The 17,923-nt window shown below is 38.1% G+C and overlaps 1 protein-coding gene across 4 annotated transcripts in view; it reads left to right on the top strand.

Moving 5' to 3' along the window:
* The window catches only part of igf2r (insulin-like growth factor 2 receptor), an 83,273-nt gene that overhangs the window by 55,507 nt on the left and 9,843 nt on the right, over positions 1-17,923 (top strand). For 3 of the 4 annotated variants that reach the window (XM_088934298.1, XM_088934290.1, XM_088934280.1), the window contains 9 exons: positions 981-1,193; positions 1,540-1,689; positions 2,129-2,290; positions 2,642-2,840; positions 2,958-3,110; positions 7,219-7,453; positions 9,296-9,432; positions 9,545-9,662; positions 10,920-11,066. In XM_088934298.1, the coding sequence (XP_088790424.1) occupies positions 981-1,193; positions 1,540-1,689; positions 2,129-2,290; positions 2,642-2,840; positions 2,958-3,110; positions 7,219-7,453; positions 9,296-9,432; positions 9,545-9,662; positions 10,920-11,066 (1,514 nt within the window). Of the gene's footprint in view, positions 1-980; positions 1,194-1,539; positions 1,690-2,128; positions 2,291-2,641; positions 2,841-2,957; positions 3,111-7,218; positions 7,454-9,295; positions 9,433-9,544; positions 9,663-10,919; positions 11,067-16,649; positions 17,408-17,923 lie in introns of those variants that run through there. The other variant, XM_088934306.1, reaches the window with a different exon arrangement.

The following is a 17,923-nucleotide window of genomic DNA, read 5'->3' as shown; positions in this document are numbered from 1 at the left end:
TACTGTTATGTAACTAATTTCTTTTTTCTCAGACATGGTTATACTGTACATGACTTTCAGACTTTCTGTTCATTTAGAAGAATTCATTTTAAATTTTCTGTTTCATTTGCATCTGGTTTGAGTTAATAAGTGATGTATAATGTCTAGAATTATGTGCAGTTTTATATTTCTTCTGGTTAATGTTCATGTTTAAAATCAAGTTACACTTTATCAAGTAGTGAAAGCTAAAGCAGAAGCACAAGGAGACATGTTACCTAACCTGAATGCATATCATTATTCATCGCCTTATAATATTAATTCATTATATTAATTATTGTATTACTTGGAATTACTGTCTCTGTACATATTGCAGTTTTTGAAAAAACATCACTTTAATGACAAATTTATAATAGTTTATGTAGATGCACTATTCAAAAAGGACACAAAGGTTTTGTGACTGTGCGCCTAAAGATACTGTAGATATTTTTCTTTATTATTCTAGTTTTCTGGATACAATGTAAGGATCATAGTGAGAATAACTAAAGATTGTTGAGGTATACTACAAAAATCTTTTTAAACACCTATAAGAATGTTGAGGCAGATAACTGTCCTGTAAAAGCTGTTACTCTCTCTGTTGTAACCACTTTCACAGTCTCAACCGGCAAGCAGTCAATTTCTACAAGGACAAATTTGTGAAATGTGCACGAGCTTCCTTAGCAAGTTGACACTCGCTGTCTTTAGATTCTGCATTAATTAAAATTTGTTTTATACCCTAGATAATAGATAATAAATGTAACACTTTTCTGGCACATGATAAGTATTAATTGTGACTGCAAAGGAACACGTAAAGGTTTATTCCATGCTGAAAAGATGACGACAGTTGTTAATTGTGACTGCATGCTCATAATAGTGCCTAAACTTTTCTTTAAAAAAACAGTATAAAAGCACTAAGTTTTTTTATTTTAGATATTTATTTCATATTGAAGTTTCTGTAATTTCAGGTGAGCTGTTCAGTTAAAAATGGGAGCTCCATCATTGACCTAACTCCACTCATCCACAAAACGGGTTATTACTCTGCAACTGATGCTGAGCTGGGAAGGGACAACTCTCCAGACTTTTATATCAACATTTGTCAGCCATTGAACCCCATTCCTGGTGTTACCTGCCCACCTGGAGCAGCCGTGTGCTTAGACCCAGTTGATGGGCTTCCCATAGTAAGTATAAAGTCCTAGATTTCTTCCCTTTGTATCTCGGATGCATAGTGATACATTTCATAAGAATGAACTGTGGTTTGGCAGACAGTTATTGACACAGCATCTACAGGTAAATGACATTCATAGATTTTCCACTTAGAAATGGCTCACACTGATGTCATTACTTTACAACTTTGTAAAATGAACCTGCTTCTAACCCTTGACACTTTTTGCAAAAACAGCATATATCTGATGATGGATGTGGGCCTTGAACCAATTTGTGACGTGATGCAGATTTTCCAAATCAACAAAGCATTAAATCATAGATATCATTGAAAGTTGAGTCCCTTTTTTCCCCCCTTTGCAGGACATTGGACGAATCACGGGACCTCCGCAGATAAATGAAGCCATTAATGAAGTGTACATATCATTCAACAGCAACACTGTGTGTCTCTCTGACAAGAGCAAGAATTACACTTCACTCATTTTGTTCAGCTGCCAAAGAGGAACTGATCTGGTAAGCCCTTTTTTGGTTTATTTGCTATGAAGACAAATAAAACAGATGTCTCACATCAATATCTAATGGTAAATTAGGCATAAAGGAGGGTAATCAATGAAATCTTGTCAACAAACAAATTAACCAGTCTTTCACAATGTAAACTAACTGTAATTTTCTCTGTAAGACCCATGTCTATAAATTAATACAACCACATGTGGTTCATATCAGTCTCTAACCATCCTGGTAGAAAATAATTATTTTTCTGTAGTTAGACACACCAACAATAGACATGATGCCTGGAGACTGATAGCAATGTGGATCCATCACTGAGCAAGGGGCTGTCAAGAATTCAATGGGACTGTTACATTAGCCAAATCGGACAGCACATTTCACTCTTTAGTGTGAAGATAGTTTGAAGATAACCATTTTGAAATATTCTGTTATATTGATTTTACAGGGCTCTCCTCAGATGATAAGGAAGTCACCGTGCAGTTATGTGTTTGAATGGGCCACACCAGTGGTATGCTCAGATTCTGTCAGTACGTCAGGTTGTGCCTTAAAAGATGACCAACTACAGTTTACCTTTAGTCTCTCTTCTCTGACAGGAGGGAGCTACCAGGTGAGACAGAGGTCTTTACACTTTTTCTTATTCATGTTTCTTTATTTTTCTACATGGTCTGGTCAGTTAAAATAAAATCTTAATGCAGTAGCTTTTAGAAAAGCTGTAACCTGTAGTCCAGAATTACTTATTATCTATCCAATTCTCTCCAGAGCCTCTCCACATTCAAATTACAGGGTAATGCACCTTTTTTATATTCAGTATTTCCTGCTTCAGGAAGCAGATGACATAAAGAGGTCCATGTGACAAACAAAGTGACAGTGTAAAATCTGAGTGTAAAAAGTGTGTTAGTCATTGATAATGTGTTTCTGTTGTCATTTCTGCGTAACCTCAGTGTCTGGTGTTCTACAGGTACCCTCTGGCTCCAAGTCCTACCAAATTAATGTCTGTGCACCAGTGACAGATGTCAAGTGCAAGGACAGTGCTGTGTGTCTAGTTTCAAACAATGCTGCATACTCTTTTGGGAACTTTAAGGCAATGTCTATGGATTACAGGCATGAAGATCAGGCTATTATAATGAAGTATGGAAGTGGAGACCCATGTCCAACAGGTCAGATTTACCATAGGTTTAACTAAGAGAAGCAAGTATTGGTGTTATTATAGTTTAGTTTTTTCCCCAACTTAAGCCTAAGCCAAAGTTTTACCTTAGTATTTTTATCTGTTTCAGTGACCACGAAAGGTGAAGTCTGTACCTTCCCTTTTAAATACCATAAGAAGTCTTACAATTCATGTACTACAGATGGGAGGACTAATGGCGATCTTTGGTGTGCAACAACTGATGACTACAATAGAGACCAGAAGTGGGGATTTTGTGCTAATGGTAAGCAGCACTCATTCATAAATGCCATTATTGAGTCATCAGCTATGTTAGGGATTTTATTTTAAAATGTAATTTGTTGGATTTTAAAGTCACTTAATCAAACATGTAACTAATTTTAGTTTTCTACTGTAGTTTATTACTGGGATCACATACTGTCCCATGTTTTAAGCTTAAACATAGTAACAGTGCATGTTGTTTAACATAAGAAATGTTACAAGCTAGAAGCGGACATTATGTTCATTTAGTAGTTAGTAGCTATTTGATTTTTGGATCTCATCCAGCTGTTTCTTGAAAGAAGTCAAGACATTGCATGTCAGTGTAGGACATTCCCTCGGTATATACAGTATATGGTTGCTCTTTTCTGGGGTTGAACTGAAATATATATTCTATAAAATGTGATGAGAAAAATTGCCCACATTCTAAATGGGGCCTTATTAGTATGTTATACATTTTTAACATAACATTCCTTGATTTAAATTCTGCACTTAGCTATTAAAGTGTTTTTCTTTTTAATTTTTTCCCACATTTAAAAATGTTTATGATATGTCATCATAAACACCTTAAAAGACATTATATAGTGGGTATAGAAAGTCACCACCCTCTTTCAAAATGTGTACCTTTTGTTGTATGACACTCTGAAAATAAATACAAATTAAATTAGGCTTGTTCCTTTTTTATTTACACACAGTAACCCATATTAGCCAAAGAAAATAAAATTCAAAAACATTCCGAAAATAATTAATGTTACAGTAAAATGCTTTATTTGGATAAGTGAACAACCTCCTTACAATTGCATTTGTAAACTTGCTCAGGTACAGTATAATCAGTTACCTTACAGATCCACCAGCAAACTAATTGGCTCCCACCTGTGATCAATTGTGGTGATTTTGATTAGTTCAGAATAAAAGCAGCTGTTTCTAGAGGATTCCACTGCTTCGATGTGCATTTCAAAGCAAAGAATCCACTATGGGCCAAAAAGTGCTTTCAAAAGAACTTCGAGATAAAGTTGTGGTAAGACACAAGTCATGAGATTGGGTATAAAAAGATTTCAAATGCTTTAAGTATCCCATGGACCACAGTCAAGACCATCGTTAAGAAGTGGGAGGCGTATGGCACCACCCAGACCTTGCCTAGATCAGGCCGTCCCTCCAAACTGGATGACCGAGCAAGAAGGAGATCTGAGAGTCTACCAAGAGACGGATGGCAACTTTGAACGAGCTACAGGCCTTTATGACCTTAAAGACTGATCATTGTGTGCATTGTGTGTGATATTGACAACAATATCACAAGCACTCCACAAATCTGGCAAATAAGAATCAGAATCACTTTTATTCTCCAGTATGTGTCAGGTACAGGAATTTGCCTTAATACATTTGAAACCTGCTCAACACAAAAATCACACAGGTGCAAAAGGAGCATTAACATTACTGACAAAATCACACAGGTGCAAAAGGAGCATTAACACTACTTACATTGGACAATATACAAAAGATGTGGAGACACAAAAACAGTCACAGTATGTGCTCACAGTACAGTATAGATGTGTAGAAAATGTAGACATTACAGTGTATATAAGACACAAGTATAGTAATGTGCAACTATGTTAAACATTTTGGGAAAATGGGAAAACGCACCAGTTCTTAAGTGAAAAAATGTACAAGATGTATGAACCAAGTTGGCAATAATACTAATTCAAAGTTTTTTAGCTGAAATAGGGAGTTTTTGGGGGAGGAGACTGGTTAAGCAGAAATATAGCATTGGGAAAGAAACTGTTGATGTCCTGGGTGGGAGGGATCTGCAGCAATCTTGGTGGCCCGATTCACTGCTCTAGATTTGTAAAGCACGGCGAGGGATGGAAGGTTACAGCCAAACACTTTCTCAGCACACTTGATAATGCGCTGCAATTGGTTTCTGGACTGTGCAGTAGCCAAACCAGACAATAATAGATGAAGTAATTACACTTTCAGTAATGGCTCTGTAGAACTGTAAGAGAATAGGTTGTGCAATGCCAAGCTTCTTGAGATGTTTCAAAAAGTACATACATTGCTGTGCTTTCCTTATAATGGAAATTATGTTTTCATACCAGCGGAGTGTTGGAGATAATAGTGCCCAGGAATTTGCAGGATTCCACCACATTGACAGCAGTGTCCTTAATTAATGGGTGCTGTGGGGTGCTTTCTGAAGGAAGTTATTGTTTCTACAGTTTTAGTTTTAGTTGTGTTGAGATCCAAATTGTTAGTGATACACCATGTTGTGAGACAATCCACTTCCTTTTTGTACCGGTTCTCATCGCCGCTTATGATGAAACCTAAAAGAGTGGTGTCGTCTGCAGTCTCTTATATGTTTTGCTAAAAACACCTTAAGGATTCCGTGACCCAGCGGCAAAAGGTGCTGTGGTCAGATGAGACCAAAATCAAAACTTTTTGGCCGGAATGCAAAGCGGTACGTCTGGCGAAAACCCAATACATCTTACCACCCAAAGAACACCATTCCTACAGTAAAGCATGGTGGTGGCAGCATCCTATCGTGGGGGTGTTTCTCTTCAGCTGGGACTGGGATACTGTCGGGATAGAAGGGAAGATAGATGGTGCAAAATACAGGCAAATTCTTGAAGAAAGCCTGCAGCCCTCAGCCAGAAAGTTGAAAGTGGGAAGATTGTTCACTTTTCAACATGACAATGACCCAAAGCACACCGCCAAAGCAGTGGCTGAAGGACAGGAAGGTGAATGTCCTTGAGTGGCCTAATCAGATCCCCGACCTAAATCCCATCGAAAATTTTTGGAATGACTTGAAGAGGGCAGTGCATCAACGGTCACCATGCAGTTTGACTGAGCTCAAAACAATTCTGTAAGGAGAAATAGGCAAGTATCCCTCCCTCTAGGTGTGCAAAGTTGGTAGAGATGTATCCAAACAGACTCAAGGCTATAATTCAAGCAAAAGGTGCTTCCACCAAGTATTAACTCAGGGGGGTGTTCTCTTTTCCAACCCAGTTATTCTACTTTTTTATTTTTTAAAATAAATTTTGCTTTCTTTTTTTACTTGGATGTTACAAGGTACAATTTGTAAATAAGACTGGAAAAAGTCTAATTTTATTTGTTATCTTTTTGGGCAACAAAAGGTGAGCATTGTGAAAGGGGGCGGTGACTTTCTATACCCACTACATATAATATATATACATATTTATGCCACAAGCCTTCAAAACACTGTACTGTTACAGTAAACATCACATTAAACATCATCTTTACCACATTAAACATCATCTTTCAGGTGTTCACCCACTCATTTTCACACACTTTTACAGTGTTTGTTAATATACTTAATTTGCTATAATCTGCAAAACTGATTAGGTTACTAAGCATACCAAAATCTAGATATTTTATATAAATTTAGAAGACGATGGTCCTAGTAACGATCCATGTGATAGTCTACAATTACATCTCAGCAATTTGAGTATTATTCCCTTATCTTTACTTGCTTTTTTCTCTTTATTAACTAATTAAATCTTAACATTTGTATTCCATTGAATGCATTCTATTGCCTGCACAAGAAAATCACTGTTTTATTCGGAACTTTTTTAAAAGTGTTCTGAAAATACACCATAAAGTGTACCCTGTGTGTCACAATTACTGTTGATTGTTCAAAGAGCTCTAACAAGTTGGTTAGGCAAGATCTTCCTTTTCTAAATCCTTGTTGACTATTTCATAGAACATTATTTCTCTGGAGGTGATCCTGTAGTTCACTTCTAATAATTGTTTACATAACTTTACATGTAGTAGAAGTTAGACGTATTAGTCTGTAATTACTTGGTTCAGTGTTGTTACCTTTCTTCTGGATGGATGAGTACTGCATTGGCAATTCTCCAGTCCCTGTCTTGAGTGACTATTGGAAGACTTGAATCGATGGTTTCTAAATAACATCTAATTTCCCTGAGTAAGTTCCTAGACAAAGTGGCTCAAAGATAATGCTGAATAGCTCGAAAGGATTTACCAGGGTCCGGTCAGTGATTTACTTAGAATTACAGAGCAAGAGAGATGTAACTAAAAATTACTTGTTAACTAAAAATTCTGAGTTAACGTACAGTATACTGTATGTGTTCTGTGTTGTCCAGCAACAGGAAAGATGAGTTCCACCATTATCTTCAAGTGTGATAGGTCTGCAGACCGCGGGTCACCTCAGCTGCTGAGTGAAACATTAGGCTGTGCCACCACTTTCGAGTGGAAGACCAGTGTGGCATGCCCACCCAAGAAGATGCAGTGCAAGGTGGTCAGTAATCATAAAACCTATGACCTCCATGCTCTGTCCTCGCTCACAGCACCATGGAAGTTCAGCCATGGTAGTGACTCGTGAGTACGCCTTGATTTCACTCAGCGATGATAGGAGGATCTTTTTATTTATTCCTCTTATTAACGTAAACACTGTTTGTACTGTATGGTATGTGTGTACTGTATCTGTATGTTGTGTGTCACACATGACTTTTATATGGCCTAGCATGTGGCTTTCATTCTGTCTTTGTAATAAGAACTACAGTGATCTTCTTTAACAGACATTGTAAAAGTAGTAATTAAATTACTAAAGGATCAGTATCAGTGTCATTGTCATGCAATATCTTATGTAGCCTACCTGTGTCTGGAGGATTTATAATAATTATAATAATAATTGCTTACACTTATATAGCGCTTTTCTGGACACTCCACTCAAAGCGCTTTACAGGTAATGGGGACTCCCCTCCACCACCACCAATGTGCAGCATCCACCTGGATGATGCGACGGCAGCCATAGTGCGCCAGAACGCTCACCACACATCAGCTATCAGTGGGGAGGAGAGCAGAGTAATGAAGCCAATTCATAGCTGGGGATTATTAGGAGGCCATGATTGGTAAGGGCCAATGGGAAATTTGGCCAGGATGCCGGGGTTACACCCCTACTCTTTTTGAGAAACGCCCTGGGATTTTTAATGACCATAGAGAGTCAGGACCTCAGTTTTACATCTCATCTGAAGGACGGCACCTGTTTACAGTATAGTGTCCCCATCACTATACTGGGGCATTAGGACCCACATGGACTGCAGGGTGAGCACCCCCTGCTGGCCCCACTAACACCTCTTCCAGCAGCAACCTTAGTTTTTCCCAGGAGGTCTCCTATCCAGGTACTGACCAGGCTGACACCTGCTTAGCCTCAGTGGGTTGCCAGTTGTGAGTTGCAGGGTGATATGGCTGCTGGTTTGTTTGCAAAGCAAAGATTAAAAGTTGACAATCTGTTCTCACCAGGCCCACTGACCTGAGCTGAACTACTGTAAATGTTCTTGTTAGAGTTTAATGAAAACAATGAAAAAACATGAAGCAGAATTATTAGATGGAATTCGTTTGCAAACAAGATGGAGGGTTATGTTGATAATATAATTTTTAAAGAAAGTGTCAGCAGAACACATACTCTGTTGAATGCCAGGTCTAAATCACATAGAATTCATTAATAGCATTTAGTCCTTAAAATCACAGTATTAATGATACTGGTCTGGATCAAATGTTCCTCTCATTAAAGTTGTATTGATCAAAATTAAAGTGTTGCTAATGTACAGTATGTGATCCTTGCAGAAAAAATGCTTGCAGAGTCAACACAAAAATGTGGGGCCACAGAAAATAAGAGATTAAACATTTTAAACATTTATTATTAATGCATTTTGTTTGTAGATAAAGTATTGTTTTACAGCTTATTGTGAGAACATGTGTGTAAAACCAGTGAAAATGTAACGGTATGACACATTATGTACTGTAATCATGTGAGAATCCAAATTGCACTTAACTGCAAATGCAAAGTCCTTGCTATGACTCAGCTGGTCTGGCTTGAGTGGCATGTAAATGAATGCTGCTGATAAGAACCAGATGCTCTGGAACATTTGAACCACATCAGAATTAAAAGTGGAAATTAGTAAGTTATTCATAGTGATGGGGTGAGGGTTTGTATTGAGATCTTTCAGGTTCAGTTAAAAAGTATTATGCATGTGTCATATATACAGTTTTATGTGTTACAGCAACAGTTAACTTTGGCATAACAAAGCCTGAGATTTTTCAACAATTAATACATTTATACATTTTTTTATTTCTTTGCTGTAGAAGTTACAGACACATCTCACACAGTATCTTTCTTGATTGAGTTACTAGAATAGCAGTTTATTCTTACATTCCTAGGTACTACATCAATTTTTGTCAGGAAATCCACGGAGGTCTTACAGACTGCCCTATAACTGCTGCTGTCTGTCGGCAGACCAAAACAAAAAAAACACAGACACTGGGCCTGTTCTACACCCAGCAGATAAGTGTTAAGGGTAAGTAGAATTTGCATAACCTGTGTTTCCTAATAAATATCAAAGACGTATTAGCCTGCAGTGCTTGGCTACAATCCAGATTAATAGTCAAGTACCTCTATTTTTCCCACAGATGAGAAGATCTATATCAAGTACTCTAGAGGCGATGAGGTATGTGAAAATGGAATTCAAGCTAAAACCATTGTGCAGCTTGAGTGTGGAAAGACAATGGGAATTCCCACATTTCAGAGGTGAGTAGCACTGTGTTTCTGACTCTGTCAGAAGTTGAAAAAATTGGACTTCCTTCTCATGCAGCTGGGGAACAGATGGATTTGTCCTGTTATGCACTCTGTGGCTTTGTTTTTGCTGATCTATTGTTTATCCATTTTTTTATTGTCCAGTTCCAGTTGCTGCATACAGTAGATTGTTAACACGATTTTCTTTAGTGCTACAGAACCTCCGTCAATTGTCTTTGACTCTCCCTATAATTCTAGTCTTCCCAGAGCCATGTTTCCTCAATTTTTTGGCATTAATAGATCAGAAAGATCCAAAATCCAATGAGATTGCACAGTCCAACTCAACTGCAAAAATGCAGAATTTTTCATTTCTGTCTTTCCACCTTACGGGGGTAAGAGACGCATATTTAACACATCCTACTTATTTCACAAATTACCAGCTTGACCTGACAAATTTTACCACATTGTCATGTCATAATGATTTTACAAATTTCGTCACTTTGAAAAAACCTTTGTAAATTATCAAATTTGAGAATGATGCCATACCATATTGTCCATATTGATTATACAGTACAGCAGTGGTATAGGAATTAGTTAATGCTTGTTCTAAATCTAAAGCAGTATTTCACCTTTTCAGCTAAGGACATATGGCAAGTATTATTTTGTTAACCTCATTCTCAATGATGTGTCAGCTTCATTTTGTCTGTTGTAATTACAGTGAGTTGTTTACAGGATGTTTTTCATAAATACACATCTTGGCATCAAAATGCCTAGGTTGCCTCCACATTTTGCATTTGCATATTTTGGTTGTTTATATCAAATCTGCTTAAAAATAAAAAGCATGCCTTACTTGACTTTACAGTAGATCAATGTTCATTGAGCAGAATTAATGCATTATTTTACTCTCATTTCATAAATATGGTCGGACCAAGATTTGGCTAAATTGACACATTTCTAATGTAATTATTTGTCTGGATTGAGGGACCCATTCACCGTGTAAACATCCCTAAAAGATTCTGTATGTTATCATAATGGGAACCTCATCATTCACATAAGTATGTTAGTACTGCACTGGACACAATCTGATAGCATGCTAGGTGCATTATCCATGAGAAAGATTAATTGGTAACATTTTAAGATTACAATTAAAATATTACTATTAAAAAATATTTTTATGAAGTTTAAATGGTTCTCCCAGTTTCAAGAGAAGATTCTGTAAATTGTCCCAATCACCTTTGTCATATTAAAAATCTTTGCTTTCCCCGTTGGCAGTCTGGATGAGAAGAACTGCGAATTCTGGCTACATTGGGAAACCCGAGCTGCCTGTGTCATGACCCAGCAGGAAGTACAGATGATAAATGGCATCATCAGAATCCCAGACACAGGGGCCAGCTTCAGCCTGGGGGCTATTTACTTCAGGTAAGGCACTATACACAGTGTCCAGCACACCCAGCAGTTCTGTAGATCACCAATAGAGCCCTCCAAGAGTCAGTCACCAAACATCATCCTCTATATAACTGTATCATTCCATCTGTATGGATTTTACTGAATATTTTGCTGCAAACAAGTCTTTGAAGTAAAATATGTAAAATTATTATTGTAGACTTGAAATCCAAACTGAAATAATCTTTTATCACAAACTGCAAAGCTAACATCAGGTGATGTCTTTGGAAACAAGCAACAAGTAGTGGATGATAGATTTATCCATGTACTGATTTTACATTGTCCTTGATGAAATGACGTTTCTTCTGATTAAGAAAAACACAACAAGGTTGACCTGGGTGAATTAACTTAAACCAAAGTACAGATTTGGTGGGTCTGTTAGTCTTTCCTTTGTTTAATTATGGAGTTATGAAAAGAGAAATGGTAAAACAAAGTTGTTGTTTTTTTTATACTGTGTACATTAAGCAGTATTGCATTCCAGTAAAGCATAATTTCCTCAAGCAGGTCAGATTAAGGTCATGAGAATTTAATTTACACAAAAGAGTCATTGATTCCATAAACCTTGCCTGGGTTTAATTCTGTATATAGATGCAAGTATAAATCATTTAATACAGTTGCTTGAATTGTTCTTGAGGTTCTCCAATTAAAATGCATGTTAGGTTTTTTTACCTTTACTATGGCTGAGATTCCCTAAGCTGCAGAGCACAAATGGCTCTGTGCTGTTTATGCTCTGTGCATTTGAGGTTTACTAGAATTTTCTTAGACGTGATGCATAACACATTACTGTGGCTTACTAAGCACTGAGATGAGACATACTTGTAGGTGACAACTCTGTGAGATCTTTCTGATGCTGAACAGAATAAGTTTCAGAACATGTAAGCAACAGTGTGGTCATGTGGTTGAGAGAGCCATCACAGCAATACATGTTTTATTTTAGCTTTGTAGCTTCTGTAAGGCAATTTAATTGAATCTGTAGCGTACAGCTTTTGCTTACAATGAGGAGATTGGGACTGGGCAAAATGATGGTAGAGTACATATAGAAATACTACACCACTTTGAATATATTTATTTGTTGTGTCGTTGTGTCAATGCCCCATAATTTCTTGCTTTTAAACTTATTTTTTCTTCTTATGTACTCCACAACTTTAATATAATGATATATTAAAATTCAATATGAAACATAATTACATAGGTTTCCACCCTACTTGGCAGAAACAGTTAAACTGTAGATGTGAGTTCTACCAACTTTGCACACCCCGATTTGGCAATATTTGACAGTTCTTCTTTACAAAGTGGTATCACGTTCCCTGGGAAACCTCAATGGACAGCCATCTTTAAAATTTGTGGCATGATTTAGAGTGGATGTAGGTCAGTGCTGTGACTGACTCAAGGATTGTTATTGTTTTGATCCTTAGCCACTCGGGTGTAGATTTTGCTGCATGCTTTGGGTCTTTGTCATGCTGAAAGGTAAACTTCCATCATGGATTCAGCTTTCTTTGATAGGATAGCATGATTTCTTTAAGGTGTTTTTTGTATTTTGCTCGATTTGTTTTTGCTTTTAGCGCTCGTCCCCGCTGATAAGAAACATCCTCTAAAACATTTATCTTAATATCCTACCTAATTATAAGTGATTTTTAAAATTAGTTAAGGTGGTCATAATATACGTATGGCAACAATATCCCAAGCAGAAGAAAGAAGGAGCCATCAGTCAAGAAAGCCTGTAGCCATGTGGCAAAAAGTTCTGTGGTTTTAATAAGTTAAAATGGAAACTTTTCGCCTTAATACATATTGTCAATTTTGGCATATTGGTCCAAACACAACACAGCACATCATCCAAAGAACAGCATCCTTACTGTGAAGCAGGGTGGTAGCAGGATCGGGTTAATGCCAAGTTATAAGGCAACAAAAAGTGAATATTTTGAAAGGGGTGTAGACTTTCCATAGGCATTGCACATATCGTGTGTAAAGTGATGTTTTTTCTTAATACAGTGGGGGTAAAATATAATAAGCCTATGGCATAAGTTGAAGCATATTTCAATATGAAAGATAATTTTTATATAGTTTGTCTTGTGCAGTGGGTGTAGAAAGTATTAGCTCCCATTGTATTTTGCCACATTTTGTTGTGTTACAACCGGGAAACTCGATAGACTTAAGTATTTTTGTCCCTTTTGATTCATATAGTATCCTTTCTAATATCAATGTGTTTAAAAGTTCGGCGCTAAAAACATAAATTAGTTCAAAATAAAAACCCTCAAAATCTTTATTAGAAAAGTATTTACCACCTTAGCAATAATAAGCTCTGCCTCCACCAGTTGCCTTCAGAATTTGCACAATATGCTGATTGGAATCCCTTTGTGTGCAGCTAAAGTGGTTAACCATTCAGATTGAACCACATCTTTCTTTGTACATCTAAATACACCTGTCTGTGTGAGTTGCCACCACATTGTATAGTTGTGGACAGTTGCATAGACATTGTACAGTTATGGACAGACAAGTCAGGCGAGGGATATGAAAGGATTTCAATGGTACGGGTTATCCCAGGGAGCACTGTTAAATCAATTATCAGGAAGTGGAGGACATCTAAAACTCAGAATCTTCAACGACCAGGTCATGCTCCAAAACTCAGCAGGCTGGTAAGAAGGACGTTTTTCAGAGAATCAGTCAACAGGTCGAAAACCCTAAAAAACCTACAATGTCTCATAATTGAGATGGTAGAAACTATGAGTGAGTCAACAATACCTCAGGTACTCTGTAAATCTGGGCTGTATGGTAGAGTGGTGAAGAGGAAGCCGTATTTGAAAAAAGCTTACATGAAGTCCCTCCTTAAATATACAAAAAGATACATAGGAAACAATATTGGAAAAAAAATCTAGTCTGGTGAGACAGTGAGTTATTCGGCCTTAATGCTAAGCGTTTTGTCTTGTGAAAAAAGAACACTGCTCATCACTCACAAAACACCATTCCCACATTGAAGCTTTGGTAGCAGTAAGGCAGCATAATATTGTGGGGTTCCTTTTCATCAGCAAGAACTTGTTGGCTTGTCAAAATAGAGGGCAAAATATAAAACATGCAGATCCTGGAACACAACTAAGAACAGTCTGCAAAAGATCTGCAACTGGGACGGAAATTCAGATTTCAACAGGACAGTGACCACAAACACAAAGCCAAAGCAATCCTTGAGTAGCTTAAACTGAAGAAGGTGGAAGTGCATAAGTGGCCCAATCTAAGTCCAGAGTTAAATCCCATTAAAATCTGTGGTGTGAAGATCACTGTACACCCCCGCTCCCCCAGTAACCTGCAACAGCTGGAGCAATTTTGCAAGGAAGAGTGAGTGAAAATTAAACCCACAAGATGTGAAAAGCTGGTTAAATCATGCTGCAAAATGGGGAGAAACTAAATATTACATTCTTAAAGTCTTAGAGGGGTGAATACTTGTTCTGATGAGTTTTCTATTTTTCAGAATTTTTTTGTGTACGATAAAAACGATTGTCCCATCAAAATTTTAAGTATCTTTTGTTAATCATACAAAACTATCCTATTCAAATTTGTTTCAATTTGAGGAGATAACACGGCAAAATGTGGTAGAGGTCTTAAAGGAGTCAATACCTTCCACATCCAATGTTTATTTACAAGGATTTTTTTTTTCTATGCTCATGTACACTAACAGTGTTTGTGGCAATATACAGGGTAAAACAAAAAAGTCACCACTAACAAAAAATTATAAAAATAACATTGAATCGAAATAAAGAGTGAGGGAAAAATATGGAAAAAGGCTAACCTGATTGAACACACAAGTCTTTAGTCTAAATTAAAAAATTGTGAATAAAGAGGACATTTCTCAGACTGGCATAGTGAATTCCAGAGTTATGGAGCAAGGTGTCTGAAAACACATGGCCCGAGTTGCTTGTATCAGTAAGAAGATACTGCTAGAAGGAGTGCCTCAGTGTAAAACCCTGCTGGGTACATAGGCAGTAATGAGATGTGCTATGAATTGCAGGGATTTGGTGAGTAGGACTTAATATGTTAATAATAATACAATTTAATTGAATGAACTGGGTAATGGGTAGCCAGTGAAGATGCCAGAATTGAGGTGATATGGTCGTGGAACCTTGAACACATTAAAAGTTGAGCAGAATTTTGGACCATCTGAAGTTTGTGTAAGTAGGCAGAAGGGAGACCTTTTAAGGCTATTACAGTAATCTAGTCAGTAAGGAACAAATCAGGATTTCTTCAGCAGTATCAATCAAGAAGAGACCAAATGCAGATAATGTTTCTAAGGTGAAAGTAAGTCTCTCTCTCTCTCTCTCTCTAATTACTTCAGATTTTCCTTGACTTTTGACTTTGAATATTCCAGTTATTATTTATTATACATTCCTAAACAGAAAGATTAAAAATGACATACAGATGCAGCCATTCAAAGTGTGCGGCACAGACACATAAAGGGGGTAATTGGCTACGTCATCGCTCATCGTGACGCGCGAAAACGCAAAATACCGTGGTACATGATTGGTTGACCGACAGGGGCACTCGTGGTGCATTCGTCGGTCATTGAAAGATTTAAATGTCTTTACTGTGCCCCTTTTAGTATTGAATATTTATATGGAATTTTTCCACTGAAGGGAAATCTTAGTAGCTGAGCATAAAAAGAATAGGAGCATAACGCATGTGAAGGCCATAAATGATATTAATTTTGGAACATAAACATACAGTATTACAATATATGGCTGGTCTCGGTACTTTAAAGAAAAAATACACACCAGTATTCCATTTCTCCCTAAACATTTTAAGCATCGAAGTCTTTAACTAACATGTGAAATAGCGTGTATAAAAAGTGGTAGTTTTAAGCTTTCTGCTAATATAATATGGAATCGCGTATCTAAAGAAATTAATAACAATATAATTATATTCGTGTACTGCAACACAATAATACATGCTGTACAATGTCTGTTGATTCTGTATGTGTAGGGCTGTTTCACCCCTGATCATGTGACATTCCCGGTAGCCTGCTGGTCTACGTGCTCGATTAGTAACCCACAGGTTGTGTGTTCAAATCCAGCCGGCGCCATGACTTTTTTTTTAACAAACATTTCTTTAAAAAAATAGAATAGCAATATTATGGACAATTAATTGACAATAAATATACAAAAGCACATATTCAATTTGGGAAATAGTTTTAATATGTAAACAGTTCCCTGGTTCTGCACCCCTGGGTGTTTCTCTCTCTCTCGAAGTGCACCTCTGTCTCTATTTCTACCCGCTGGCAGTGGTAGCACAGTCTCTCTCTCTCGCCCCCCCCCCCTCTCTCTCTCAATTCAATTCAATTCAATTCAAGGTGCTTTATTAGCAGGGCTCGTCGTGTGTCTCTCTCTGGTCGGGGCGCGGGAGAGCTCGCTGGCAGATGGTGACGGAAAGAAAGAAAATAAAGGCAGCTTTTAACTCCGCAAGTCACACACCAATACTCCATTTCTCCCTAAACATTTTAAGCACCAAAGTCTTTCATGTGGTTTTCATCACTCTCTGCGGGAGTGCTGGCTGTGACGAATTAAACTGGTTTCACAGGTATTTTCAAGTGGTTGAGTCTTCAGCAGGAGGGGGGAACAAGCTGCCCAGCCGTGTGGAATGGCAGGACACCAGGCCGCAGCAGGGTGATGGTCGAACCGGTGTCGACGAGGGCCTGGCAGGATCTGCCCTCGATGAGGCAGGGAAGAAATAAGCCCCGGCTGTGGCCAACCCTTCTGGCTTTCCGGAGTGGGGGTAGCGTCGCTCAAGGGCGGCCTTTAGGCCGCCCCACTGCCGTTTCCCGACGGCCTCCAGAGTCCCCGGGGCTCCAGCACCCAGCACTCCCATGCGATGTGCCCCCTCTCCCCACAGCGGTGGCAGATGACCAGCCGCCGTCACTCCCCCAGCATCGCCGCGCTGGCCGTCTCCTCCTCCCCATCTGATTCCCCGTGCGCCCCTCCGTTGGTGCCCACCAGTCTCCTCGAATTCGGCATCAGCCTGCTCAGCTAGAGCCAGGGCCTGCTCCAAGGGGACCGGCGCGGCCAGCATCACGTGGCGCTGCACCTCAGTCAGCGCCAGGGCCCAGAGGAATGCCTGGAGCACTATCTCCCGGTGGTCCTCCTCCGGGAGAGTAGGTTAACCCTGGCGGGCTAAGTAGGCCACGTCTGCGGCTGTTACCTTCACTGTTACCTGGATACCTCTTTATTTAGAACTCACTCTTCCCCCTGCCTGTATGGCTTCTTTTAATCCTTCTGTGCCCGGATTGCAGCGGGTAAGATGTTTTTCCAAGAAAAAAAGAGAAATTAAAAAAAAAGAAATTTCACCAGAGCCTCTTCTCGTGTCTAATTTTTAGTTTAGAAGGATTCAAGCAGGATTTTAGATGAAAGGCAGCGACCTTAATCAAGCCCAAATCATAATTGAACCCATTCAGAGTCTACATTACATTTTAGCGTTTCATCCTGAGCAGAAGACCCTCACACCTGAAGAAGGCTTGCGTTTTCTCTCTTCTCTTTTAAGCATGTGTACAATGCTGTAATACAATTTAAAATAATTAAAAGTTTAAACAGTATCAACTAAACTCCATTAATATAAGTATCGAGTGGTATTAAATAAATACAGCTTTTTAGTATAGATTACACTTTTCTAAAATGTATTTAAAAAATAAAAACGATTACAATCTAATCTTTCCAAGTTTGATCCCAAAATCCCAAGAAAAATAAATTAAACTGTGAGAAAGCTATGCTGAAAGTTTATTAAGATACTTAGAAGACAAAGATAACAATTTATGTTGCATTTGTCTGTAAATAAAAAAATACATATAATTAAACACGCGT

Source organism: Atractosteus spatula, chromosome 2 (assembly GCF_055471065.1).
Source record: "Atractosteus spatula isolate fAtrSpa1 chromosome 2, fAtrSpa1.hap1, whole genome shotgun sequence".
NCBI lineage: Eukaryota > Metazoa > Chordata > Actinopteri > Semionotiformes > Lepisosteidae > Atractosteus > Atractosteus spatula.
Note: the sequence above shows the minus strand (reverse complement) of the source record. Positions and strands in the feature narration are given on the sequence as shown.